This window comes from Pygoscelis adeliae, unplaced genomic scaffold (genome assembly GCF_000699105.1).
Source record: "Pygoscelis adeliae isolate BGI_AS28 unplaced genomic scaffold, ASM69910v1 Scaffold45, whole genome shotgun sequence".
NCBI classification, from domain to species: Eukaryota; Metazoa; Chordata; class Aves; order Sphenisciformes; family Spheniscidae; genus Pygoscelis; species Pygoscelis adeliae.
In genome coordinates, this window is record NW_008825114.1 from 14,760,173 (window position 1) to 14,779,895 (window position 19,723).

Sequence of the window (19,723 nt, forward strand, 5' to 3'; positions counted from 1 at the left end):
TGTGGTATATGTTGGTAAACACCAACAGAGTTTTCACTAGTGCCTGCTAACAGGGAAAGCCAGACTCACACCAGCATCAGTGGGTTTATAAGCCCACTAAGTGTTACCGTACAGTAAAAGAGAAACTACAGTACACCAGGAACATACATGCAAAAGCATGCACACTTCCAGATGCACACATGGATACACACAGCAAAACAAAACCTGCACATAGCTAAATCTATCTAAGCCTCCCAGATTAACTTGCTTTTCTTCATATCTGCTTATTTTAAAAATTATCACGCATAGCGTGTTTGAAAGTTAACAGTAACATTTCATACTACCACAGGGTTGTGATACGCAAAGTTAAAATATTTTAAACAGACATGTACCTTTTAAAAAAAACATCCTATTACATAAGCAATATTTGCATAGAATTATACAAGTAAATTATACAATATTTAAGCAGCAGCAACTTATGCTGAAATTTAGAACTAGATTAAGCTTAGTTGTGGCACAGAGATCAATGTACAAAAAGTACAAAGCGCACACAATATTGTCCCCATTCTATTGCCCAGAGGCAAATGACTCCAGATTATACTACTTTACATTGTTCTTTTGTATATTACATATGTGTACATCTTTTAAATACTTAAAGAAATATTTAACAAAATAATACAATAGGTTACAGTAACAGTGAACTGATGTCCTGATGCAGCATGTCCTTTTCTACAACTTCACGCAGTTCTTCTCTTCAAGCAGTTCTGGAAATACAGTTTTTCCATCTTTGGCCTCTTCTTTGCTTCAGTTATTACCCTTTACAAATAAAGAGAGAAGAAAAACAAACATTCATTAAAGTTCAGGAAAAACAAACAAATCAAGCTAATCCAAAACTCATTTCATGATTCTTGTGGTTACAGTTAGCAGTCAGGAAACATGGGCTCTGCTTTCCTCTCAGTCATGAATTTCCCGGTGAAGAAATACTGATGCCAATTAAAAAAATGAGGATGCTTTGATTTCTGAGTTTCTAGCTTCAGATACCTGCAACAAATTCAGTCAAAACCAATGAACGCTTCAAGGAGAAATATGCTACGTCAAATACCGTGCACAGTTAAGAATCTCATACTACCATGCAGTTCAGCTTGAAAAAGCTGAGCCCAAGGATTTCTTTATTCTGAGGATACTATTATTTGCCATATTTCTAGACTGCGAGGCTGAAGGCATTCATGTCTATTTGCACTTCGACATGTTTGGAGAGACATTTTATAAATCAGAAGGTGATTTTATTATGAGTCATCAAAAAATTTCCATCAAAACTCTCCGTGTGTGTGTGTGCGCACGCACGTGTGTGTGTGTACACATAAAATAGTTCTACAACCAAAATAAAATGGCTTGCTCTGGTCAAACTGGTGGCTGTCACTGAAAAGCTCTGAAAAGCAAAGAGAGAAAACAGGGATCCGCAGCTAAGTAACTATTTTACACTTCCTCTTTCCCCCAAAAGAGGAAAACAGAGTTAAAATAGTGAGAAATGGTTTTGCAGGCACAAACCCCAAAAAGCTTTCAGGGTAAAAACTCACTTGGTTTCTTCCCTTCGAAGTATTATTCCCTATAAAATCAATGGAAAATTTTCAAGAAAATGAACAGCTTTATTCTTCCCCAAACATCTGCTAAAATATCCTGTCTGTTCTAAACAGGACTGTTTCCTGTAACCTTCTCTTGCCAGCCTACAGACAGACAATGATTTAGGTATCAAGTCTCAGAAGTTCTTGGGTGTATCTATTGTTCCACAGGAACACACTAAATGCCCTGCCAGGTCAGCTCTACCCTACGCAAATCTGCAATAGCCACTGCAGCTGCCCCTGGCAAGGGAGAGATTGGCCCAAAGACTCCTCCCGCGTGCGAGTTTGCTGGGTGGGTCTCTGAACACCCCCCAAAGCGCCAGGGGACTCCCCGCCGCGCAGCAGTGCACTAGGCACACTGAGGCCTTCCCGCCTCTCACTCGGCCCATCTTCCAGAGGGATTCAGTCCTTACTTTGGACTTCAAATTCTTTCACGGAGTTTTATTCAAGAGAGGACAACTCTTCAAGTAGCTGGCAATTTTACACTCTCCTAGGCAATTTCATTCTGTATGATGTTTTAGAACATGCCTGATTCAGGGATCAGAAGACAGGACCTATCAAAGTAAATGCAGTCGCACAGCTTTGAAGATGTTCCACAACATCTCTGCTTCGTTCTCCTTATCTGGTAAGCTGGGATCGTATGATGTACTTACCCACTTTGCAAGGCTCTTGGAAGTAGTTCATGTCTGAACCCACTGTAACTTCTCAGTGTTGGAAAGTAGTATCTTATCCAACCTGATTCCTAGTGCAAAATGTACCATATTCACAGCCAGCAGTTTTAACATGATCAGGGACCAATAAGTAAACCTACCTGAAGGAAAGGTACCTCAGAGAAATTTTAACTTTCCCCTTTCTTTTGATCACACCGTTGCCTGGCACAGGCAAAGCTTGCAGCTACAGGAGATGGACCTACCTTACTGTGAGCTGTTGCCAGGTATCCTTTCCTCACATTCAACATCTTGCAGTTCTATAACTTCTACTTTAGAATTTCTTCTTTCACACCGCACGTTAAAAGGCACATGGGGGTCCTCAAAAGGCCCATGGTCAGCTTCATGGTATGCCTCGTAGGACGGAAAGCTCCCTCCCCGAGAGCCGTGGCTGTGCACCGCAGGGTGGACAGCAACAGTCACTGAAGCTGAGGCAGTCACAGTAGTGATAGGCTGGCAGTACGCTGGTCCTGCGGCACCCACGGCGCCAAACGCCGGGCTTCTCATGTTATGAGAACGAGCCCTGTGGCCCGAGCGATCCCTATTGCTAGGTCCTGAATGCCCTTCAGTAGAAATTTCAAAAGCATCCCTGCGAGGGCGGTAAGGAGGTGGTCGCAGCCCTTCCCTCGCTTCCCGTTTGGGTTGTCTGCCCTGACGCCACGCCTGCTGCGTGCCGGACTCTGGATTCGATTGTAATCTGGGACTCGATTGATGCCTTGTCTCTGGCTGAACCACCTGAAAGAGAGACGCATGGTTATGCCTCTGACAAAGCGAGGCAAACAAATACTACCCTCACTTATATGTTATGCTGAGAACAACTACAATAATGCTGTCCTGGCTCTAACTCTACAAAGGTAATATTCTGGAGTCTGATAATTGTTGACTTTTCCAGATAGTTTTTGTCTGAAGTTATTAAAACCTGGAAAGCATACCTTCAGAAAAACACAGGATGGCAGCTGAAAACGTTATCGTAAGCCTCCTACATACTGGTCCATCTTTTCAAAGGGATGGGTGACAAGCACTTGATCTTAACTCGTTCAACAAGCAGAATTGCAGGCATTTGGAAAAGGCTCTATTCCATGCAGGGTACATACACAGGATGTTAGTAGGGTAGTTTGTATAGACTGCAGGAATCTGTTTTCTGATTTCTGTAAAAAGCGTGAAGTGCAGCAGCCACATCAGTCAATAAACCGTGACCAACTTCAAATGTGGCTGTGCTTGTACCTATTTCTAGGCCTCTGCTGAACAAAAACAGATCCGCATTGCAGCTCAGCATGCAGCATCAGCAGGGGTAGGAGACAGAGCTTTTTCACTTTCCTTTGAAATCACAGTTATGCCAACCCAGTAGCAAGATGCAACAGGCCCAAGATTTGGTACAACCCTGAAACTGTTTTCTTCTGGCTCTATCAATCCTTCTCCCCAAAATATGCTGTCAGAGAGAGGTATACGAGACGGTGATCCACAAGGAGCTGTGTGGAAGAGGTCTGGATCTTTTAATCTCTCCCCATTCTCTCTCTGAGAACAGTCATCAAACAGACTGAGAGCTCTCTCTTGTGGCTCATGCCAATATGATGCAACAGCAATTACACATGCTGAAGACCTCTGCTTTCGCACCATCGTTTTACCCTCAACTTCATTCTAAAGGAGAGGACGAGGAAAGCCTTCACTCCCTGCTTACAAGTTTTGGCACAAAGTCACAAAGCATAATCAGCCAGAAACATGAAAGAGCTTTCCACAAAAATAGATAGATTTAAATTAAAAAAACCCAAACACTCTTCTTGTCCTCCTGCCAGTCAATATGCGAGCTACTTACAGTGGATCTCGCAAAGACAGGATTCTCGGTGGCTTCCACTATTACTTGATGGACGGGTGCCCCAGAGCCTTGGGTGGCCTCATACTGATGAAGCTCTTCACTGATGCCGGACACTGTAGTTTGAGAGCTGTACTCCGAATCAGAGGAATCTGACCCATTATTTGTGTGCCCGGGTGGCAGTGCAAACCTCACGATGCTGGGGGGCGGCTCAGGAGATGGTGTGGGCAATCTGTTTCGTCCGTTGGCTGGAGAAACCTGATAATAGCAATGCATTCAGTAACATTGAATTAGCATTACCCTTTTAATCATTAGTGCTTGACACAAATGTTCTTCTGCCAAATACACCCTGCCATGCCACGAGAACCTTAGCACCAGTTTTCTGATGAACATTTACACTGAAATGAAAAAAATTAATGAAAGAAAAAGAGACATGATCTCCATCTGTGGATATGTATGTAAACAGGATGACACAGATTCTTCTGGGTATCACTGTCTCAGGAAGTGCATGTATGTGTGTGCATGCATGCACTTGCACTTACAAATATAAAAATAATACATGGACTTCCCTCCCCCTTCAGCATACGTTAACAGTGATGTTATAAAATCACCTCAAATGTGTATGTACAGTATGGTTCAGTGTCTATTTGCAGAGAGATGGACACACACGTAATAGCAACATATGCACAATATAGACACGTGAAGCATAGCACACTGATTCTACTAATATGTGGTAAAGACAGCCCTATGTAACCCAGTAATTGTGTTAGCTATAGAGCAGGTAATGAATAATCAACAACCAAATACAAATTTGGTGTCTATGAATCCTTGTTTGCTGGACTTGGGCTTTATACTGTAAAGTCATCAACATCTAAGCGAAGCCTTCCACCCATCAAAAATGTTGCTTGAGCCAAGAGCATACCGCAGGGAGGGGCAACTGGACAGGGGGGACCTTCTGGCAGACCAGTCGTGGTTATGAAGGTGTGGTCTGTGGACCACCACCGGTGTATGTTGGTCCACACAGGCCTTCCTGGTGGTCTGCTCAGTTAAGTATTTTGAGGAAAGCAACAGAGGCAGTGAGGTAGGAGAGAAGAAGGTATTTGTACAAAATGGACTGTCTTTTGCAAAATATTGGGGAGAATCCTTATTTTACAGACTAGTTTGCATATCATATTATGCTTTTAAAAGCATAAATAATCCTACACTTGCATCAAGTTTGCTGATTGCAGCCTCTAAAACAATACTTATATTAAAAAAAAATAAAAATATAAGTGGAAGAATATCAACTAAATAACAAACAGCACATTTAATAAAGATTAAAAAAACCCTAGAGCAAGAAACTTAAAAACTAAAAAAAAAAAAAAAAAAAAAAAAAAAAAAAAAAAAAAAAAATCAAAGAGAATTTAAAAAATAAAGAGTTTCAAAAAAAGGGGGGTGATCGCGGAGGGCAGGGGTTCAGAGACAGTATTAATTCTTCTGTTGACCATTAATTTTACTGACCTCAGGATATGGTCCGAAGAATGAAAGAAGAACAGGAAGCAGCACCAATCCATTGAGAACTCCCAGAATGGTTAAGATTGCCAAAACAGCAAAGAAATACCTGAAGTAGGGTTTAAAGGGGTTTGAGGGAGAGAATAGCCACAAATATTGTTAGAAATAAGGGATTACAAATTGTTCCTGAATATGTTAAAGTAATACATATTCTAAATTAAATCTAAAATATTACTAACATTGTACTAAATAATGATATCACTTTCCATATATAGATAGAGGGGTTTTTACCTTTTGAATTAGAGAAGCTACATTCCACAACCCAAAGTGTTAGTTGATAAAGGAAAGAAAAAAATTACATTTGTTAATTTCCCAGAATCTGGAAGCATGTAATGTTATTTATGAATGTGTTACACAAACACAAAAATATGGAATGTGCAGTGAATAGCTGAATGGATTGAAAGCACAAATACAATGAAAAGGGGCCCCCATTAGTGAAAACCCAGCAGAAGCAAACAAATGAAGTGAAGGGTGTAGAATTTAAACAATTTAGCCTAGAAGGAAAAGAAGCCCTCTTCTCCCAGCAGCTAATCCACTGTGAAATGCTTCTGCATCTTACAGCAGAATCTCTAATTAAATCTCCAGTGTATCAGGTAAGGGTTTCCCTTGCTGTTCATTAATCACAACTTTCCGCCTAGAATTCTCTGAGTTCCAGTTTTACCAAATAGCTCGAACTGCAACCTTTTTACAACACAGGAACCCGCTTTCTGCAAAGAAAATGCTGCCCATTCTATAGTAAGCTTCAGCATTGTACTGAGTAAGAGCACTCCACAATGGCAGAGCTGCATTGCAGGCTAATCTTTTGTTGAACAATTTAGCATCTCTGAATACTCTTGTTTTGCGTCAGCCAATTCAAACATAAAGGCTGAAGTACTATGGAAGAAGAGGAAAGTGCACAAGTGGTTGTCCTTTCCCACCACTGAGGGCTAAGGTCTGGGATCCTTCATGAATACCAAGGTAAACCTGTCAGTAAAAGGAAAGCCTTGCTAGTTGGTATTCGGCACAGCTGGGGCTCAGACTAAACTTAGGGCTGCGTTGTAACTAATGATTTCAAGCACTCAGTCCTGGTAAATTCCTGGAGAAGAAGGCAAAGGAGAAGAACGGAGGGCAAGTTTGCTACTAATGGGTCTGCTGATTACATTGTCTAGCTGGCAACAAACTTTACTGCCTCCCTGTTTCCACATCTGATCAAATATATCAGACTCCTGTAAAACTACAAATATCCGGCTATTGTAAACATTTGGGAATTTCTGATCTGCATTAGCAAAAATCAGCAAGCTGATCTACTCTACTAACATAAACCACCAGAACTTTATACTGGGACAGAGATCAACAACAGGCATTAAAAACATTTGCATCTCATCCATCTAACGCTAGGATAAACAGGAGGATTATAGCTCTGACCACTTGATGTATACAATGTCTGTTAATTTACTTAATCTTCCACATTGTTGGACTAATCTATCGCTTTCCGGAAGTTTGGGATCTTCTTCACCCACTATAACAATGCTCAGGCTCCCACAGTTTATTTTATTTTATTTTTTAAACAAGGCATACTAAAGTCAGATTGTGCTAGAAAATGAGAAACTGATGGCCAAAAAAAGTAAAATAACATAAGTTGAAAAGTTGAAAGGCTCATTTTATAAACTAGGAGAACATCCAATCCAAATTTGGTGTGAAAGGCTCCTATAATCTTCCATTTGCTATGACACAAAAATATGCTTGCCAAAATCTCGTCTGTTAAGTAGGAAAGTAGCACACCAAATGTACCCCTGTAAATTTAGGTTAAATCTACAAGTAACCTATATGTCAACATGTTCCAACCCTTATCAACCTGATCAACCAAGATCAAGTCCTAAAAGAGTAATTCTACCTTATTTCTTCAACACCAATAAAATAAGGTAAAAAATACTGACTTGGGAAAAAAAATACAAATTCTACTTCAGGACATGCAGTATCTGTATAGTAATAATCCTCATGTAGGTTTCATGAGGTCTAACTGCAAACTACCTGCTTTCTTCAAATCTCTAACATACATAAACAAAAAATCTTGATGAGATTTAGCAGCCATTCTTTCAGTTCCTGCCTCTGACATTTTGTTGTTCTTGTTGTCAAATGGATGTCAGCTAAGTCTAGTAATCTATCCACCTTATGTCTACCGAAGTAGTTAAGTCATCTTTCAGAGCATTTTTGTTTGGCCCAGTTGTACCTCAGTTCCATTTTAGGGCTTGGATTTTTTTTCCCCCCATGCTGTAGTTCACCACAAAGAACCTGTGTTACGTCTAAGATTAGCCATTTTGCAGAGCTCCCCACAGGTTGTTTGGAATAGAATAGGATCTGTTTCATTGCACTTCTCAAATTCCCCTCAACGAAAAACTTGCTTTCCACTCATACTTGACGAATTCACATTCTTAATTAAATTCACAAGAAACAGTCTGCCTGTAGTTCTAAACTGAAGGGCCTTCAGGCTTTGCTTTACAAAATTTTAATACGAAGTTCTGTGTTCATACTTAAGGTTCCCCAGCTCCCAAACAGGGCTTTTTTTCCTTTCCCTGTTATACATTGCTATAAACCTCGCATAACGATAGAAGAAGGCCCGGAGTCACCTGCAGCACAGTTGCAGCATGTTTGTAGGTTCACGTGTCCTCTGCATGCAAATTGTTGTGCATACAAGAAGTCTGGAGGACTTAAAGGTTAAAGGTCAAACCCAGCTAATGCTGGATAATACTAGATGCTTTGAACTGACTCAAACCCAGAATTCACAAACCTTGCTAAAGAGGGCCATTTTTGTTTTCTTTCATGCTGGGTGTCAGATTTTCCTGGAACAGATTGAATACCAGCAATGGAACACTACCACGTCTAGCATGTAACAAGGAGTTAATAAAACAGAGGGAAAGCAGGACCATGACGTAAGCATGCTTGACACACCATGCATAGTAATAAAATGACAGATATGCTGAAGTGACTAAAAATTAAAAGCATACTTATTTTTATTTAAAAAAGGAAGTCAAGACACACACAAATGCTTTACCTGACAATAAAATCAAACTCTGACCCTGCGAGCATTAACACTCCAAGCAGAGTGGACACAGCCCCATCCAGCACTGGTGCAAACACGTGTTCCAATGCAAGGACAGCCCTATGGTTCCTGTCTCCTATGGCAGTTAAAAATGCCTGTAAAACAATGAAATCCATTTCATTAGACAGATGCATACATCCTTCCAAACAGCCTCTCTCATAGCATGCACAGTTTTTCACCAGTTAATTACTTTAAACTACAGTTTATGAAATTATCTTTATAGCTGGCTAACCTTCAGGAGAAGGCCTGATTCTGCAGTCATACCACATAGCTGCTGCTGAAGTCACACCACCAGAGTAAGCACTGATTACAGAGTCAGATCGTAGTAATAATTTTGGAAACAATGCCTGCTTGCATAGTAGGCTTTTGTCTCCAGCTTCGCTTATTTCCACCTGCAGAGAATTCATTTCATAGTGAAAGCACTTCAGGTGTCAAAATTACAGGGCTACTCCTCTCACTCGTGGGGCCACAGCCTCCATGACTATCATGGGAAGTTTGCTGTAAAAGCAGCCAATACCGATGCAGGCTTTCCCATGCTCTTCCCACAGACCAAGGACTGGTAGCTTCAGTTCAGGTACAGGGTGACACCCACAGCAGAGCTTCTTGGCACATCAGGTCTTTCTGTCCCTTTACACAGAAGTGTCCATTGACACAGTGCATTTCTTCTCACTGGTCCGAGGCTCCAGACCATCAGATGTTACACATGGTAAGCACCCAACTGATGGAAAGTTGTCTGCATACTCAACAGGACTGGTATGAAGTAACACTAGGTTGTGTGCTGCCTTTTTTTTTTTTTTTTTTAACACTTCAATTTCACTCAAAATAAATGTTTTCGCAACTTCTACTACTTCAAAGCTAGCAGGCCTATACATACACAACTGCCTTAGGAACAATGTTGAACAACGGTACTGAGCAACAGTATGACTAGTGAAATGTCTTTCTCCCTCCAACTCCTTAGTGAACAAGCTGTATCAAGAACACTCAAATGCTGCTGTTTCGTATGAATTTGTCTTCTCTGTGTATGACTTAATGGTCTAAGAAGACAAGAACCTGGTTGATCTTCCTGTGATTTGTAAGGGCTCTCTTTTCAGCGAATTCTCTGCTGCCTATTAAGATACGAGCTCAAGCAGCTATCTTCCTCTTGGTCCTGGAATTTAAGTGTCTCTTCTCTAGTGGCTTATTTTCACTCATCTGACAAATTTGGGGTGAAATCAGTCAACACATTAAAAAGTTATTTGGTGGGACATGCAGACCAGAAATGGGTACATGTGGAGCGAGACTCCCAACCCTCACTTCCATAGGTAGCCAAACCATGTACTATAAATCTTTAGTATTGGATTAAATGTGGTCCATGGAAAATTAATGTGTCCAGGACATCTTACATTCCCATATACATGAATAGATAAAGAATCCACCTCAGGGTAAAAACAGCTGTCAATGAGACAACTCACATGAATGGGAGCTATGGGATCTGATCCACAAACATATTAACAAGTTATATAAACATATGTATATGCGTGTAATTAAAGGATGCATAATACAAGAGTCTACTATTGATTCAGAATTTATTTGCAGAATTAAAAAAATGAGGTCACAATTTACAAGCAATAGCAGAGAACTGAGCCATGAGTGGATTGTGAATCACTCTTAAACAAGTTCTGTATCAACAGTTCCAGCATTGCTTTTTTTGTTTATGCAACAGTGGTTTGACTGTTTATAGGCAGGAAGTTCTGTCAAGGTCAGCACTGCTGCTATCATCTGAGGGCCACTAGGCATTCTTTTATTTAAAGCCTACGTTTGAAAGTTTTTGACTCCAGAGTCAACATGAAAAAATGCCATTTTCAGTTTGCTTGGCATTTTACCTTCAGCCACAGGTGAGTTCTTACATATATATATATATATATAAAAATAAAAAGCCCTGTAAATTAGATTAGTTTTTTCCCATTTAGAGACAAGTAAGTGTATTGTCCTTTTTAATTCCGGTTTTCCTGTTTTAAGTCTTCAGTTCTAAGAAACTGTCATTTCTTTCTTCCTCTTGTACACCACTAGTTTCTGACATTTCCCAAACTACTGCAAGTCCTAGCAAACAGATTTAGCTCCAAAAGCCTAACCATCCATAGCAGTAGGGGAAAAAAAGATGTCACCACTTCAGGGATCCAGTTGCTCCTCTTTAACCTTACCCTAGTTCCCCTATGATTTTTCTTAAAATTCTTCTTTTCATCCTGCCACTTTATGTGCCCCAACTCTGTACATCATCTACAACATGTTCCCAGTATTTGGCCATCTCCAGTGTGCCAAGATCCCCGTTAGTTCTCTCTTTTTGATTGTCACCAGATCCTCTCAGCAGTCTACTCATCCTCCTTTTGCGTCTAAAAGGCCCGTTGCATTCCCACCCAATCTCACCACCACTTTCCAGCCCCCTCCCTTAATTTCTTTTTGGATTGCTACAGTACTAATATACTAGAGCTTATAGCGTAGCACCTCCTCCCTGAAATTATATTATATTGACCACTCATCCTTTCCTACTTTTTTAATACAGTAAAATTCAAATCCATGAAGACAATGATATTCTTAAACTATTCTGAGATATCAGTTAGAATAGCCTTACAGGAAAATGACTTATGCTGAGTGTGCAAAATGTTGGAAAGATCAGTGCTGACATCGTCAAATGTGAACACAGAAAAATAGCCCTTCACTCTATTCTTTGTCACCAAATAAAAGCAAGATGAGTTTTGTGTATCTTGAACACCCAAAACTGCCCCCTTGCAAGCGCACTGTTGTTTCTACGCATTTTTGCACAGTAGGTTGACTAAGCAGGGTGAGTAGGTGTACATTAGATTTGGACACTTAACCTTGAAAATGTTGAAAAATCTTTATATAAAACATAGTTTTTTCCCCTCTCTGCTCCTCATCACATCAGAAAACTATTTTCCTACAGACTGTATGTTTGTGCCCACTATTAATAGCTAATGGGTTCTGAAAAGAAGGTGTGGATTTTTCAAGCAGAAAATGAATCCAAATACATTCAAATTTTAGTGGTCCAGAGAGATCAAATTACACTGTATGTGATTTTGAAAATCTCCTTTAAAAGCTTCTCTTCCACAAGATACAGAATCTACATGCAAGAGGGAACAAACAGCTACATAGCACTGAGGCACCAACAGTGAGGCTGCAGACAAGGACCAGGAGAATCTGGACTGAAGTAAGGTGCATCAAGAGCTCTGCTTTGTCTACATATTTGCACCACTCAGTCAACTAGATACTACAGGTAATGTATCCCCTCTTACCTCCTGGGAGACTGACTAGTCTGAATAGTAAGGAACTACTTCATCAAGATCAGCTCCGCTCTATCAAGACAAGCCGAATGGCACACAGAACTGTTTGTGATCAATTTCCTTCTGAGAATCATGACACTGTCTTAGGAGACTAAGTAAGGATTTGTGATCCTAACGTTGCCACCATTTTATTTTAAAATATTTTGAAAACGCTTCCTGATTTTACGTACCAAAGCAACGTGAACAGTGAATTCCACACCAATGCCAACAGAAGCAATCAGGATAACCACAGGCACTGCACTCAGCTTTATTCCAATTAGACCCATCATGCCAAACAGCTCCACAGTCATCAGAGCTAGCACCACCACCTAGATGATTTCAAACAGTTGTTAGTAACTTCTTATACTCCAAACAAATGAAGAGAAAGATATTTCAAAACAACGTGGTGACAATAAAACACACTCCTCGAAGCCATCCTATAGTCCCAAAGACAAGCCGCTTTTCCTTGTTTCGTTGTGCTCAATGGCAATGACTTGTCAAAGAGCCAGTTTAAATTACACTCCTAAGAACCAGTTAACAGACCAAGCATCAATTTTGTATTGGTTACAATTTATCAGTGAGCTGAAAAACAACTTATTCTTCCTTATCATGGATACCCCCCAAAACACACATTTTCTCTTTTTCACCTGTTTCTTGGACAATCCTTCCAGAAAAAGTAACTTTCAACTACCTGTATTGGAATTCTTTTTTGTAGAACTGCAAATGTAAGTGAGGATGACTTTTGAGTAGGTTTAAAGCCCAGAAGAAAGTGAATGCCATAATCAGCTGATGAGTCTCAGGTTACAGAGGGGCTTTGAGCTTTTAAGATACTTGGAGGGATTGACACGGACAAAGTGAACAGTTAAATCTAACAGAAAGCTTTTATTTTTCTTCCATCTACCTTGTAAAAAAAATTGAGGAAAAGAGAGGGGAGGAAATCTGATGAATCAACTTCAAAAGTTGCTAAAGCCAAGCAGGAAAAAAAAGATAGAAATACTTATAAAAGCAATGGTGGACTTTGAAAATAAACGCCTTTTCCATGGGAAAAAAGTATGCACTACAATAAATGATTTTATAAGCTAATGAATCAAGAGTAATAACATAAATTGGTTGATTAAGTGCTATGAAAAATATTCTAGACTAAACATTTACCTTTTAACATACCTGTCGTATAAACGTACATTACAAAAACTAGTAACTGTTTTACGCTTTTCTACTTCTGGCATTTTATAAACCATATGATAGTTTATGGAATTTAAACATAGGAACATCATCATTCAATTTAACTTGAATGTTTACTGAGAGGCTTATGGTGCCTTGCAGAAAGCATGGAGGAGTATTCTCTTCAGTTTATAATTTTATGGCTCTTTCTCCTTGATAGCTCAGTTACACTCTTTAAAAAAACAACCTAACCATTTCAGTTTTTCCAGAAAGACTGCATTCAGAAATCAGTGGCAAAATTTACGGGCAAGTTAGTCACTAAGAAACTGCCTTGAAAAATAACTATGTCTGATAAAAGGGGAGAAGGAATAAATAATTAGAAATAATTTTAATATTTAATAAAGCTCTTAATTTTCCTCTGTGTCTTAATTTCTCATGTTAGCGTGCATCTGAGCAAGGGCAAAAGTTTATGTACCTTTCTAAGAAACCTTTAAAGCTGCAAAAAAGGTGGTCAAAGGATTAAGGTTATTAAGGTTTGTACCTTTAGCATGAACCCTACCCCCTCAAGTTGAATAAATATATAATGAATGATGCAATATACATACTCCACCAGAGGCCCAGACATAAACAAAACCTTCCCGACTACAGCAAGAGCTATGCTGAAAGGAATTTGACTTCAACAAAGACCCTTATAATAAACTTACAATGATCCCAGCCGTCCAGGGGTTTAGGAGGAAGAGGGCACACACCAGAAACGTGCAAGCCAAAACCACGCTAATGGATAAGAGGAGCCAGTGACGAAGCCCAATGTACTGCTCCCAAAACAGAAATGGGTAACCATTTGGGTAGCTGGCGATCCCCAGGCTGGTGTAGTTACTACAGATAGCTCTCACTTTCTCGATAGCCTCCACAAAGTCAGAAGTTTCACGCAATCCGTTGAGGTAGAAAGGAAACTGAGCGTATTCTATGGGCTCAGCTGCTGGAACTAGGAAGAAGACAGCAGTGTTAAAATGGGTGTTTGGAAAGAAGAAGATACGCAGAGAGCACAATTAACAAAACACTTTGTTCTCCACAGGAGAATGCTTAAAGGCGTTGAACTTAAATTTCACTTCTTTGGAACAAGTGACATTTTAAAAACTCCCAATAAACTGAAAGCTGAAGCAGTACAGGAGATTACTGTATTTTGTCACGCAGTGCAATGGGATGAACACAGTCTACATCAAGTCCCCAAATAATTCTATATAATTTAACAGATATATTTCAATATATGTTATTTAATCCTCATCAGTGCTATAGTGGTTTTTACCGAATACCTGACCAAAAATCCCTAACTGCAATATAAAGTAGAAGATCAAACCATCCTAAACATTTTATCCAAATGCTCTTCTTTTATGCAAGTACAGTTCCTTTGAAATCAAAGGTCATTCCCCTGAGATTAACTGAGGTCCACCGACGCAAAACTAGAGAAAAATTATGCTCCATCAGGCTGCTTGTTTTTTAAGATTTCCATTGAATATTTTGCCAGTCAGATTCAGAAATCCATGTTCTGTTACTGATGCAAATGACTGGGAAAAACACCTAATATAAAAGTAATGGTTTACCAAGGAAATACATAACTTTTAATCCTTTATTAATTTGAAAAACCAACAGTTTCCATACTTCTTTTTGAGCGTAATGCTAAGTCTACTGTATGACAAGAAAAAAAAAAGCCCCCAAAACAAGCATTTTGTTACTGCCGTTGTGTGTTCCAGACCCTGCAGGGTCATTCAGTTGACTTGCTAAACATGATTTGCCCTATTATAATCTCAACTATAAATTTTCATTAAGACAAGACTTGGCTGACTGCCACAAAGCTCTAGGGTTCAGATACACTGAAGCATGGCTAGCTGGTTACCCAATCACATTTCCAAGCACACCAGTCCTCCCCTATATGCCCTCTCCCTTTCCCCACTGGTATCCAACTAACAATCCTCCCAATAAATTGAAAGCTGAAGCAAAGCAATGCGAGCTGGCCAGGTGACACTAAAAAGCAATGCTTACTGTAAGTTTTTAGAGCTTTAAACGGTTATAAATGTCATTTTTCAACATGATAAAACCCTGCAGCGGTGCCACATTTGCAATGGTGCATGGGTCTCCTAAGACTACAGAGTAACACAATATATTGTCCTGTTTACGCTTCTGAGCCCTGTGCAGCATCCACCAACTACAGAGTTACTGGTTCTTGAAGGAAGGAGTGGGGGTACTTATACAAACTGTAAGACATTAAGATGAAATGCCACTTACTTCTCAGCCTTGTTTCTGGCATATAGTCTGCTTTGTCGTGGACCCACTCCGGGCGGTGGGGCCGGATGTTGGCTTGCGAGGCAGCATAGGCCACGGGGTCATTGCTAACCCAGGCTGTCAGGTAGATGTAGAAAGCATTTGGGTTAATGATTCCGTCCGCATCCACCAGACGCTGTTTAGTCAACTGCAAAATGGAAAAAATTAGAAGCCTTTCAGAATGAGTTTTGCTTTCGGGGCTCTTCCTGTAAAAGCTTTCAACAAATGGCCTCGAGATGCAACACACATATAGGAGGGGAAAAGCAAAGAGTATGAATCTTCACTTGAAGTGGCTGACCAGTCAACTATTGTTTGACAATGAAAAAACCCCTAAAAAACCTACAGTGACAGTAGAAAGTGGTTATTTATAAATCAATACTCATATAATATTTACAATAACCACTAAATCAGCAGACGGTTCCAGAATAGACTGAACCAATTAAATCCGAATTCTGAAAGCCTGCAGCCAAGAGTGAAAAACAACCAAGTTGAAGAAACATATTTAAAGACAGGGAAAGAAAACCTGGCAAGAGTCCCTATACACGTCTGTGTGCAGTTAACCTCTGTTGTTAACACTGAAGGAAATGCCACCCAGTAAATGGAGGAGAGCTATAAAAATAAAACAACATCTGTATAAATTTTGCTAACACTTGCCTCCTATGACCTATGTATTCAGAAAATGCCCAGCGTCAAGAGAGCAGACGAGTGCCCTGTGTTATTTGGGTCACTGTGGGCAAATGCATCTGTGGGGTAAACAGCAGTGGTACACTTCTAGGGTTCTGTAGCCAAATCCTGCACAGCTAGAGCTCTGACAGAGGACTCTGTGGGTGAAAAGTATTACTGGGGTTTTTTGTTTTGTTTATTTAAAATTCTGGCTTGGCTCCATTTTCAGGTCTTTTTAATGAAATGAAAAACAACAGTGACAGCAGTTAAAAAAAAAGCTGGATTCCAAGGATCTGGATTCAATTAGTCCACAGGATATGCAACAACTGTATGTCTTCAAGCTGTCTCTGGAACTGCACAGTACAGCGCTCAGCCCCTGTGGGTGCACCGCACTTTTTTCCCTCCCAGGCACAGGAAATTATATCAGCAGCTGCAGTCCAATCGCATTTGTTCCACAGTGTACCTGGTACACTCTGCTAAACAAAATCTCACTGAAGGTTTTCTCTTCAACTCCCTTTCTTTGCTTAATTCATAGCTGAAGCTTCATTCAGACCTGGCAGCATGCTGCATGTTGCTATACAGCAGTGTGTTTTACACACCATAGTAACTTTGAACAATGTACTCTGTAAATCTGTCACCTTTAATGCCAGGAAAAAAAGAAAGACAATAGGCAGATCTGCCAAGAAGCTCATTTGAAAGGCTATTTTTCTGCCTGAAAGCACAGCGAGTCAATGATGACTCTAGGAAAGGACAAGGGAAGTTATTGCAGAATTTCTTCTTAAGAGGTTTGAAATCTAATTTTAGTGTAAGGAGTCAAACCTAATGTGTTTCCACCTACCAATGGCTACAGCAAATGCAGTCATATGCTGTGATAACCTTGCAAAAGAATTTCAGACATATTTTATATAGGCAGCTCAAATAACTGTCATTCTTAGTTCTACAACAGTATAGCTGTATTTAGTGATGATGGTACAAAAATATGATACAGCATATAACGATTTCAGTCCCCTTCCACTATCATTCATCAACGTCTTTTTTTAAAGGTTATGTTTTGCATAAATCGGTAGGAACTAACGAAATAATTGCAAATGCTAGATTCAAAGCCACAGCAGAAAGCTGAGCAAAGGTCAACCCTATAAGGCAATCTGATTCAAATCAGAAACAATGCCACTGAGGGCAACAAGGCTAACGTCAGCTCTGCCTGGCATAGGACCAGACTCCATCTGCCTATGGATGCAGCAAAGCATTTTTCACAACTACAGTGGAAACTGAGTGTGTCTGACACAGAGCAGCACCAAACACACGCCAACCAGTAATAACCAAGGGCAAGCATTCCCAGTGTTGATTTTGAACACTTTGCAACACAGGCCAGACTGCAACTAACAAGTGGCTTCCGCAAAGTCAGTGAGGCCATACAGTAAGGTGTAACTCAGGCATTCAATTCATTAAGATGAAAAAAGAGACTACGATATGCTCTTTGCATCTCCCCCCACTCCTGACGACTTGTCTATTCCTGTATAAACTAGTATGGACTCTAATACAGTACCTGGCTGATATCAATGGGCTTTGCTCGGTTGCCTGTTTGTACCAAGAGTTTGTAAGCCAGAACAGCATCATCAGATCCATTTTTATAATTGTTGTAAGTGATCTTCCCCGTTTCCCAGTCACTGTCAAATGCATCCTGAAGTCCTGAAGAGTTAAGGGAGATAAGGGGAAGACAGAACAAGCAGGTAAGCAATCACTCTTAGAAACGAATTTCAGTACGAAGAAAGAATAATGACTCTTTTTTTCATAGCTGAATCAGGAAGAAAATTATCCACCTGCTGCCTCCTACATTTGGGGCTCCTCATTCACTGTCAGTGTGCGGGAAGGTAAAGTACCAGTTGCATGTCCAGTATTTTGCCCAAAGGAAGGCAGGTGCAAGGGAGAAGCCTCAAGAGTCTTCCCATGTTGTGCAGACCAGCAAAGCTGAGCTAGCAAGCTGCCAATGCAATGTGCACTGGTGTAAACCAGCCTCCCCTCAAGGCAAAGAGGAGATCTTGGATGGGATTAGGACCCTCTGGTCCCGCATCCTTCTCAGAGCCTTTGAGAGCAACCTAGCACTCTGCTTGGAGAAGTATATGGGGAAGAGTTAAGCTTGTCTAGAATAAAAAGTGGTTTTCATCATGAACCATAATTCCAGAATCATCACACTCAAAAATCCAAACTCCATAAGCATATCTGCATTTATCACCTCTTTCATACACACCCTCCTCAAAACAAAGCTGAAGTCTTGCCCTGACCTGGATGGTGCCAGAACAGAAAAGGGCTGAGTTCAGCCCTGATCCAACTTCACCGCCTACCGTGGAGTTAAAACCAGAGGAGGCATTTAGTCCGTTATCTAGCCGGGAAACACTCTCCATACTCCCCTCTGCCTCACCAAAAACCCTGGCCAAGTGCACTGAGCCACAGAGGAGGACACACACCGCTCTCATTAACTGTTCTGGGCTACTGCAGAGCACTGAGGCAATAGCTTCTACAATATAACCAGAAATTCCACTACAAGGGGAAAAAAAACCCCACACTCAGACTTTCAACTTCAAACAGCAACTCAGCTGCTCTTCGAGCACAGCGTGAGTGAACACGATTTTGTCAATTTGTTCCATCTGTTCAGCTTGTGCAGCTAATACAACTCGTGGGATCTGCTGCCAGCACATGTAAAGATCACAGCCAACACCTATTCACTCTCAACTGTTATTTTCCTCTTTGCCACCCTTCAAGGGGGAGGGAATACCTCACAGCACAAATTTGGATCAGATTTAGTACAGGAAGCCACAGCCCAGTACAAGGAGGCTCTGTGCAAGCAGATGACAAACCGCATGTCCAGGGAAGGGAAGGAAAAGGCCGGGGGAGTGGCAGTGGAGGAAATCGCTGACCCACCTTGCAGCTTGTGCTGAGGAGCTGTAATGAAAACCGTCATTACAGATCGGACAGGTTAGCTACAGCTGTACAGAGATAAGAGCACTGGAAAAGAAAATGCACCCGACCAACACCGCCTCTGAGCCAGATTACCCACTCCCGTTTACAAACTCATCCCCGCTCCTTTAGAAAACTGCCTCCCATGTTGTCCTGCCAAATCACACCCACTCGTGAAGCCAACAGACTAAGAACCAAGCGATGAAAGAAGCCTGCCAGATCTCTGCACGCAGCGCTCCAGCACCTGCCCAGGAGGAGGACAATTTGCTATCAGGTTTTCTGGCATCACCAATGGACTTCGAGGTCCCCTTTAAAAAAGCATTGTTTGCTGGTGCCCTTGGAGAGGGGAAAACATTGCTTAGGACATGCAAAAATACCAATCCATCCCTCCTGTGCCAAGTTCAGCTCCATGTCAGTCTCAGAAAGTGGCCAGGTAAGAGCATTTGTGCTATCATACCAGTCATGTGAAAGACAACTTTGGGAGGTTAAGAGGAGGCTGTCAAAAAAGCACATAGGAAAGGAGACCATCAAAGAACAGCTTAACTTACAGTAAAAATGGCTCCCTT

At 40.8% G+C, this 19,723-nt stretch overlaps 1 protein-coding gene across 1 annotated transcript in view; it reads right to left on the reverse strand.

Annotated features, from left to right (window-relative positions):
- Positions 1-650: 650 nt before the first annotated feature.
- Positions 651-19,723, reverse strand: part of PTCH1 (patched 1) — a 42,377-nt gene continuing 23,304 nt past the window's right edge. The window contains exons 14-22 of the mRNA XM_009328135.1: positions 17,749-17,891; positions 15,504-15,687; positions 13,925-14,205; positions 12,251-12,388; positions 8,698-8,840; positions 5,616-5,715; positions 4,119-4,373; positions 2,512-3,040; positions 651-795 (exon numbers count right to left, since the gene is read on the reverse strand). Of these exons, the coding sequence (XP_009326410.1) occupies positions 2,513-3,040; positions 4,119-4,373; positions 5,616-5,715; positions 8,698-8,840; positions 12,251-12,388; positions 13,925-14,205; positions 15,504-15,687; positions 17,749-17,891 (1,772 nt within the window). The 3' untranslated portion in view covers positions 651-795; position 2,512. The remainder of the gene's footprint in view (positions 796-2,511; positions 3,041-4,118; positions 4,374-5,615; positions 5,716-8,697; positions 8,841-12,250; positions 12,389-13,924; positions 14,206-15,503; positions 15,688-17,748; positions 17,892-19,723) is intronic.